The 9,375-nt window shown below is 37.2% G+C and overlaps 1 protein-coding gene across 9 annotated transcripts in view; it reads left to right on the top strand.

Moving 5' to 3' along the window:
• The first annotated feature begins 17 nt into the window (after window positions 1–17).
• The window catches only part of SCLT1 (sodium channel and clathrin linker 1), a 201,918-nt gene continuing 192,560 nt past the window's right edge, over window positions 18–9,375 (top strand). For 8 of the 9 annotated variants that reach the window (XM_064585065.1, XM_064585064.1, XM_045880461.2 and 5 more), the window contains exon 1: window positions 18–630. Coding sequence is in view for 7 of the 9 variants with exons in the window: in XM_064585064.1 (XP_064441134.1) it covers window positions 597–630 (34 nt within the window). In the remaining 2 variants the exon portion in view is untranslated. The remainder of the gene's footprint in view (window positions 631–9,375) is intronic. The other variant, XM_045880459.2, reaches the window with a different exon arrangement.

Genomic DNA, 9,375 nt, shown 5'->3' with positions numbered 1-9,375 from the left:
CGGCCACGTGATGACGCAGACGGCGTTACCGTCTCCAAGGAGCGGTCCGGGGCACCGGTTTCAAAGTCGCAGGGCGGGCCGACTGGACTTCCGCTGCTGGCCCCGGGTTTCCCCGCCGTCCTGGAGTCAACGCTTCCACCCCAAACGCTCCTCCAAGGACGCCGTCACCCGGCTTCTTGCCGGCTCCTTCGGCTGTCTCCTAAGTGGCCCGATACGACCCCGAGTGACCTGCGGGACGCCTATAGCCACCTGCGTCCCCGTTTTACCCGGCCGGGATTCGGGTGAACGTGGAACAAAATTCACTTGGTGGGTCCCCAGCAGACCTGAAATCTGAAGTCTGCTGCCTGAGCGAGGGGCTACGCTGGGACTCGGGAGAAGAAGGCGCGGCGGGGCTGTTGACGCCGCGTGAGTAGGATGCTGATAATACCGCTCGAGTGCTTGACAACCTCCGGAGCGTTGCTTTAGTTTTGTTTTCCCGCACAGCGAGCTCTGGGTTTTTTCTTCTTCGGTGGTGGTGGTGGTGGGGTTTTGTTTTGTTTTTGTTGTTTTTGAAGAAAGCGAAGGTGGTGAAAGCTCCAAACTAAAATTCTGTCGGAATGGCCACAGAAATCGACTTTCTGAGAGATCAAAGTAAGCTCCATATTCCTTTATTGAGAATTCTTACATGTAAGGTTTAATGTCGTCATTGCTGACCAACTAATGTTTTTCTAATGCCTGTTTTGTGCATGGAAATTTGTAAAAACTTAAGTTAGCTTTGCAAAAAGCTTGGTAGTATGTATGAGGATGTGTATATACTTAAGCAGAACTGTTTGGTAAATCCTTGTAAGGTTCCTTTAGCTTACGTGGGACTCTACTAGACACTAAACATGGTTGTTATGCTCCTTGCAAGCTCTGGAGAAATTAGAGGGCTCATGGCCAGGAAGAGTTTCCAAGTCTGCCATTAGAACCTGGAGGCACAGTTCTGGCCATTTGTAAAGAGATGTTTATTGAACTCCTGTTTCAGTTATGTACCAGGCTCTATACAGGCAGAGCTGCTGCAAAGATGAGGAGGACAGTTCTACCTTCCAAGAATTTAATTTGAGTGAGGAAATACATAAATTCCATACACTGAAGTGGCAGCAAGTGCTAACTCTTTTGCCTCAGTTTCCTCATAGGGTTGTTGGAATGATTAAATGAGTATTAAAATATGTAAAGGATTTATAATAGTATCTGACACTAAACAAATGTGCTAAACAAATATTAACTGTTACAGGATTATTATTAACTGTGGTCAAAGGAGGTGCCATTTGGGCTGAAATTTGAAGTACTAATATGAATTTACTAGATAAAGAACTGTGTGGGTATCCCAAATAGAACAGTATATGCAGCGCTGCGGGGATTAGGAATATGTTTTGTTAAAGATTTGCAAGAAGGTTGGCTTGTATGGAATGTGGTTTATATAGGCAAATAGCAAGTGGAGCTGAAAGGGAAGAATGGGGCTGGATAGTGAAGGGCCTTGTCTGCTGTGTGTTGAGTTTGGACCATTGCACAGGTTATAGGAACCACTGAAAGGAATTCACTTGAGAGTAGCATGATCAAATTGTGATTTGGAAAGCCTGGTATGGCTGTTATGAGGAATATGCATTATAGCAGAGTGCAGTTAGGTGACTATTACACAGGAGGTGAACTAAGGTAGTACAGTTAGATTGGAGATTAGGGAATCAGAGAGAATGAGGTAGAGGGCAACTGAGGTTTTTTGCATTAAGCAACAGGGAAGGTAGGAAAAAAGTGCTAAGTTCCATTTTGGAAGCTTTATAAATCAGTGGTTAAGAACTCAACCTCTCGATTCAGTCTGTCTAGGTTCATATCCTGGCTTTATCTCTTTTCAGGTCTTTGACCTTTGGCAAGTTACTTAGCTCCTCTGTGCCTTAGTTTTCTCATTTGTAAAATGGGAAGATTAGCACAATAACCCTCATGGGGTTGTAAGGATTAAACGAGATGATGTAAATAAAGCATGGTTTCTAGTACATATTAAGTGCACTATATATATATTATCTAAAATTATTGATGCACTATAATGATACTATAGCATTAGCATTATTTCTCAGGTTTGAAGTGGGAATATCTGCCACCCCATAAGGAAGACTGGCTGGCCACCATCTTGGGTGGTGGGAGACAATAGTTGGGTGATGAGTTTGGTTGAGGTGGGGAGGATACCCGAGTCACTCAAAAACTATGAGTTTTAGAGGAATGAGCCAGCCATTTTTTCCTTTTAACTGGACCTAGTGTGCCAGTTACAGCTGAGTGGGTTACCCGCATAGGCAAAACACCTAGACACCAGCTGAGGTAAATATAGATGGCTTGACCTTCTCCCACCTATTCTAACCTTGTCTACACTGACTTCTTGATCTTGATTGCCTCTTTTTATTTGTTCCATTTGGATTTGGTGTTTCTCAACTTGGCAACCCCTGTGATAAAGCATTAGCTTTACAAATGACTACAGGCAATTCCAAACCAACCATGCTTCTAGTAAACTCCTAGCATATTTCCCACCTCCATCTGAGAAGGGAAATCTGATAGTCCTTAGGGACCTGTTCAAAGAGATACTTGTTTATCAAGCTAAAGAATGAAAAATCATTCTTGTAGTAGGGATTTAGGAAGTGGAGATGAACTTATTTTTTCTTTTCATTCTCTGTGAAGTGTTCTTCACAGAGCAAAAGTTTTTAATTTTGATGAAGTTCTCATTTGTTCTTTCATGGATGTCATATCTAAGAAATCTTTGCTTAATCAAAGGCTGCAAAGATTTTCTTCTGTTTTATTCTAGAAATTTTGTAATTTTGGGTTTTACATTTAGATTTATGATCCATTAGATTTGTGGTCCATTATGATCCATATTTGATCCATTTTACATTTAGATTTATGATCCATTTTGTATAAGGTACAAGATAAGGGTCAAAGTTCCCTTTTTTCATATGAATGCAATTGAAAAGACTATCCTTTCTCCATTGGATTACCATTGCACCTTTGCTAAAAATCATTTGGCCTTGGGAAGCCTGGGTGGCTCAGTCGGTTAAGCGTCTGCCTTCAGTTCAGGTCATGATCCCAGGGTCCTGGGATCATGCCCTGCATCAGGCTCCCTGCTCAGTGGGGAACCTGATTCTTCTCCCTCTGCCACTCCCCCTCTTGTGCTTTCACGCTTGCTCTCTCTCTGTCAAATAAATAAATAAAATCTTCAAAAAAAAAATCATTTGTTCTTATTTGTGTCCATCCATTTCTGGACTCTATTCTGTTCCATTGATTTGTTTATCTCTTTGAGCACCAGTATTCCAGTGTTTTGATTATTGCAGCTTTATAGTAAGTCATAGAATCAGATGATGTTAGCCTTTCAAATTTGTTCTTTTTCAGTTATTTTGGCTATCCTGGGTGCTTTGCAATTCCATATGAATTTTAGGATCAGCTTGTCAATTTCTTCAAAAAGATGCTGAGATTTTGAGAGGCATTGCATTGAATCTGTTGATCAATATGTGTAGGATTCACATCTAATGATATTGAGTCCTCTTATGAATGAAAAGATATATTCTCTCCATTGATGTATCTATTATTTTATTTCTCTTGGCAGTATTTTGTAGTTTTTAATATATAGGTTTTGCACATCTTTTATCAGATTGATCCCTATGTATTCTGTTTTTGATACTATTGTAAATGGTATTATTCTTTTACTTTTGATTTCTAATTTATCATTGCTAATATATAGAAATACATCCTTTTTTTGGAATATTGTACCCTGAAACCTTTTTAAACTCATTTATTCTAATAGGTTTTTTTTTAGAGTTCATCAAATTTTCTGCATAGACAATCTTTTCATCTGTTAATACAGTTTTACTTCCTCCTTTCCAATTTGGATGCCTTTCATTTCATTTTCTTGCCTTATTTTACTGGCTAGAACTTCCAGTACAGTGTTGAACACAAGCGGTTGGAGTGGGCATCCTTGTCCTTTTCCTGATCTTAGGGTACAAACATCTGTCTTTCAAAATTAAGTATGATACTATAGATTTTTTGTAGATGTTTTTAAAAGGTTGAAAATATGCCTTTCTATTCCTAGTTTTCTGAGAGTTTATCAGAATGGATGTTGAATTTTTTTTTTCAAATGCTTTTTCTGCATTTATTGAGAGGATCAGATTTGTTTTCATTTTTAGTTTGTTAATAGGGTGACTTACATTGATTAATTTTCATATTTTAAGCCTGCCTTACCTCTCTTTTTGGGAAAAAATACTCTTACACATGTATTATCCTTTTTATATATTATAGATTTAATTTTTTTTTAAGTTTATTTTAAATTTTAATTTTCTATGTTCATAAAGCCTTTTTTCCCCCCTTCTAATTTCTTTGCCTGATTTTGGTATGAGGCAATGCTTGCCTCATAGAATTTGTTGGGAAATATTTTGTTTTCTTCAATTTTCTGGAAAAGTTTAGGTAGGATTAACATTATTTCTTCCTTAAATGTTTGGTAGAACTTACCAGTAAAGTCAACTGGATCTAGAGTTTTCTTTGTGGAAAGATTTTAAACTATAAATTTAATTTCTTTAATAGATGAAGAGGTACTCAGTAGTCTGTTGTGTACTGTTGTTTTGTTTTTGTTTGGGGTTTTGTTGTTGTTGTTGCATACTGTTGTATACAGAGACCCTCCACAGATTTCATATATCCAGAGTTCTCTCTCTGTGTAGCTCTCTCTCATACTTTACCTTGCCAATTCTAGTTCACTTTGTCTCCACTTCCTTAGCTCAGAGAATCGGCCTATCTCTGAGGCCTGCATTTTCCCTCTTTGCGCCATGGACTAGAAAGACTCTCAAGTCATTAAGTTGGAGCAGTCATAGGGTTTACCTTATTTGTTTTGCATCTCTCATCATCATTGTCTATTGTCTAGCGTCTTGCAAACCATTATTTCATTCATTTATTTGCTTTTGGTTGTATTGAGTGGGAAGGTCGTCCTTGTTACTTCATATTGGACATAATCAGAAGTCTATTCAAGTTACCCTGCTTTTGAAATCTTAAACACAAGTTTCTTACTCCCACTGTAACTGTTCTTTGGCTTCATCAAGACTTCTGTTCTTTGAACTCTTCATTTTCCTCTATTTCCTTAACTCTTTCCCAGCTTGTTTTTACTACTTTCTCTTTTTAAAAAGGTTTATTCATGGCGGGGGGAGGGAAGAGCATGTGCACAAGTGGGGTGTGCAGAGGGAGAGACTCTCAAGCAGATTCCCCACTGAGCACGGAGCCTGACATGGGGCTCTATCTGACAACCCTGAGGTCATGACCTGAGCAGAAACCAGCTAAACCGACTGAGCCACCCAGGCGCCCCTGTTTTTACTACTTTCTTTACTGTAACCATTGCCTGTAACCATTGCCCATTAGTTCATCTGTCAGTAATCTTTTTTTTTTTAAGATTTTATTTATTTATTTGAGAGAGAGTGAAAGCGAAAGAGATCATAGAGGGAGAGGTAGAAGCCGACTCGCCATTGAGCAGAGAGCCCGATGCAGGGCTCGACCCCAGGACCCTGGGATCATGACTTGAGCCGAAGGCAGTCGCTTAACTGACTGAGCCACCCAGGCACCCCTCTTTTGTCAGTAATCTTAATATGATTATACTGCTTTTTTGAGTAGCACATACTCAGTAATACTTTATCCCTTGGTCAGTTGTTTAGTTTGCTTTAATAGTTTTCACACCCAACTGTTTGATAACCATAGATAAAAAACTCAACACTCTGGATAAGTACCACCACAGGCTCAAGGTTAACTCATAACTAAAAAGTGACTGAGCTGGGATTTGAACCCAGGCTGTCTAGTTCCAGTGTCTATATTCTTAACTTCTACCCAACAAAGAGACTTGCAAGAAAAAAAAAATTATAGGCCTATGCACATAGAAACTAAAGTCCTACATAAAAGGGGCGCCTGGGTGGCTCAGTGGGTTAAGTGTCCAACTCTTGATTTCGGCTTAAGTGATGATCTCAGGTTTGTGAGATCGAGCGCTGGGTCGGTCTCCACACTGGGTATGGAGCCTGCTTAAGATTCTTCGTTTCCCCCCAACCCCGCCATCCTGTCTCTCCCTCTCTTAAAAAAAGAAAAAAATCCTACATAAAATATAAATAAATCCAGCAATGAATGTGTGTATATATATGTACATATATGTGTCCATACAGTTGTCTTCATATTGGGTTCATCCCAGTAATAGAAAGATAGTTAGCATTAAAAAATTATTGAATACAATAAAGAAGACCTAGGTTAATGGAGAAACCATTAACATATCAAATTTGTGGATTAGAACACTCAATATATTAAATATGTCAGTTCTTCCACAGATTAATTAGACTCAATGCATTCTCAAACTTAGTTTTGACAGCATGATTCTACAATCTAGTGGAAGATGGGTGCCTGGGTGGTTCATTTGGTCAGGCATCCAACTCTTGATTTCAGCTCAGGTCATGATCTCAGGGTTGTGAGATCGAGCCCCACGTCGGGCTCCATGCTCGGTGTGGAGCCTGCTTAAGATTCTCTCTCTCCCTCTGCCCCTTCCTCCTACCCCCACTAGCTTGCTCTCTCTCTCACGAAAAAAAAAAAAATCTAGTGGAAGAGCTAAGAATAGCCAAGAGAGTTTTAAAGAATATCAAGGTGGGAAAATTTATTTGCCAGTTATTAAAACTTAAGAAATCCAATTATTAAATCAATATTAGATTGTCAGATTGATACATACATAGATCAGCGGAATAAATTAGCACAGGAAAGACACATACATGAAACTTGTTATCTGAAAGAAGAGCAATACAAATCAGTGGGAAAAGGATATTTGGCAAATGGTGCTAGGATAATTGGCTATCCAAATAGGAAGGAAAAAATAATAAAGATACCTTTCTGACATATATAGAAAAATAATCTGCAGGTTGATTGAAGACATGAATTTCTCTTTAAACTTTCAGAAAAAAATTTAAGAGGGTGTCTTTATGATCTCAGGATAGGGAAAGATTTCTTCAATAGATATAAACATTTTGACTAGAAGAAAAAATATATGAATAGAGTACATTAAAGATAAAAACTTGGGTATTACAAAAGACATCATCAATAAAAGACTACCCCAGCTACAGAAAGGGAGAATATATTTACAGTAAATTTAACTGAGAATTGATTAGCATCCAGAATTTAGAAAGTTCGTTCACAAAAATAAATTCATACTAATAGAAAAATGGTTAAAGAATATGCAGGCCATTTACAAAAAAATAAAATTTGAAGAACTACTAAAAAATGAAAAATGTCAATCTCATCAGTAACCCAGAAAATGCAAATTAAACAACAGTATAATAAGTACTTGTTGAATGAATGAAGGATATAAGAGATTTAAGTTATAGTAAAATTTTCTCCAGATTAAAGTCAATCTCTGAGGATTGAATGTGTTTCCCTCAGTAATCCACATTGACTTCTTTTTTTTTTTTTTAAGGTTTTATTAATTTATTTGAGAGAGAGCATGAGCAGGGGAGGAGTAGAGGGAGAGGAAGAAGCAGACTCCCCCCTGAGCAGGGAGCCCGATGCGGGGCTTGATCCCAGGACTCTGGGATCACGACCTGAGCTGAAGGCAGATGTTTAACCGACTGAGCCACCCAGGCATCCCCACAACTGACTTTTGAACTTATTTTAATCACTGAGAACTCAGATTTAGTGTTTTTTTCTCATTTGAAAACCCTATCAGGTGGGGAGAAAAAAGGTGGTTTGCATTGAAATTATTGTATCCATGACCATAACTCCAACCTCCTCTTGAGACTCATAGGGTATAAGAGTAATAGGCAGGAACCAGATCCTGTATGATGGTAAAATTTTAGTGGGCTGTGTCAGGTAACTATCTTAAAAGTCCTGTGAGTAACAATAAAAACATGGATAATTTCTTTTAAACTCAATAAAAAGTTTAAAACCATTTATGTTATCAGTACTCCATGATTATTTATCAGAATTACATATATTTGTCATATTTCACCACTAAATTATGTGTACTTTCAAGGAAGAAACTAACATAGAATGTATACCCTGTGTGTGCATATTATATATGCATTTTTAAAATTTTTATAATTATAATTAGTATGTATTCCATATATATGTGTGCTATGTATAACATACACAGAAAAGTAAAGAAAACAAATATAAAGCTAAGTGAATGATTACAAGGTCCAAAACTCATATAACCACAACTCAGATAAAAAAAAATAGAACATTTCCAGGACCTCAGAAGCCCCTTTGTAATCGTAATCTCTCCCTTATCCTCAAAGGTAATTGAAGATAACCATAGTCTTTAATTTTACACTATAGTTTTGCCTGTATTTGAGCTTTATGTCAGTGGAATCAAAACCATGTATTCTTCTGTTTTGGCTTAACATAATGTCTTTGAAGTTTATCCATATTCTTGTATGTAGATGTAGTTTGTTTATTTTTGCTTCTATAAAATATTCCAGTTTTAAATTTATCATGTTTATCTGTTCTTCTTTTGATGGATAGTTGCAGTTTCCAGTTTGGAGGCCATTGAGAATAATGCTGTTACCAGTATTTTTTGTCATGGCCCTTGGTGCTCAAGGGCACACATTTTGGTTAATGTACATTCTTAGGAGTTATATATATGTTTAATTTTAAAGTTGTACTAATTTACATTCCTACCAGCAGTGTAGGAGAGTTTTCATTATTTTACATCGTCACCAACATGTTCTATAATTTTAGCTCTTTATTGTAATTTTAATTTGTATTTTCCTGATGCCTAATGAGGTTGAGCAGCTTTTCTCCATTTAACCTTTATGTGATGTGCCCATTCATGTCTTCTTAACACTTTTCTATAGGATTGTCTGCCTTTTAATTGATAGTTTTTTGTATATTCTAGATACAAGCCCTTTGTCTATTTTATGTGTTGGAAATACCTTCTCCATGTTTGTATCTTGTATTTTTACTCTCTTTAAAAGTCTCTTTGTTGAACAAAAGTTCTTAATTTTAATGTGGTTCAGTTTATCAGGTTTTTTTTCCACTTATGTTTAGTGCTTTTTTGTGTTCTGATTAAAAAATCTTTCCCAACCTAAGATTTATAAAGATATTCTATTCTTGTCTAGAAATTGTTTTGGCATTCACAGTTAGATCTTCATTTCACCTAGAATTGATTTTTATGGGTAATGTTTTATTTTTTATGAGGATATCCAATTGACCCAGAACCAATTTTAAAAAGATTATTCTTTTTTTTTTCATTTTTTTATTAACATGTAATGTATTATTTGTTTCAGAGGTACAGGTCTGTGATTCATCAGTCTTAGACAATTCACAGCGCTCACCATAGCATATACCCTCCCCAGTATCCATCACCCAGCCACCGCATCCCTCCCA

The sequence above is a fragment of the Mirounga angustirostris genome, unplaced genomic scaffold (assembly GCF_029215605.1).
Source record: "Mirounga angustirostris isolate CCGP_5_RB_7025 unplaced genomic scaffold, mMirAng1.0.hap1 SCAF_2, whole genome shotgun sequence".
Lineage (NCBI taxonomy): Eukaryota > Metazoa > Chordata > Mammalia > Carnivora > Phocidae > Mirounga > Mirounga angustirostris.
This window is presented reverse-complemented; position numbering and strand designations above follow the sequence as displayed.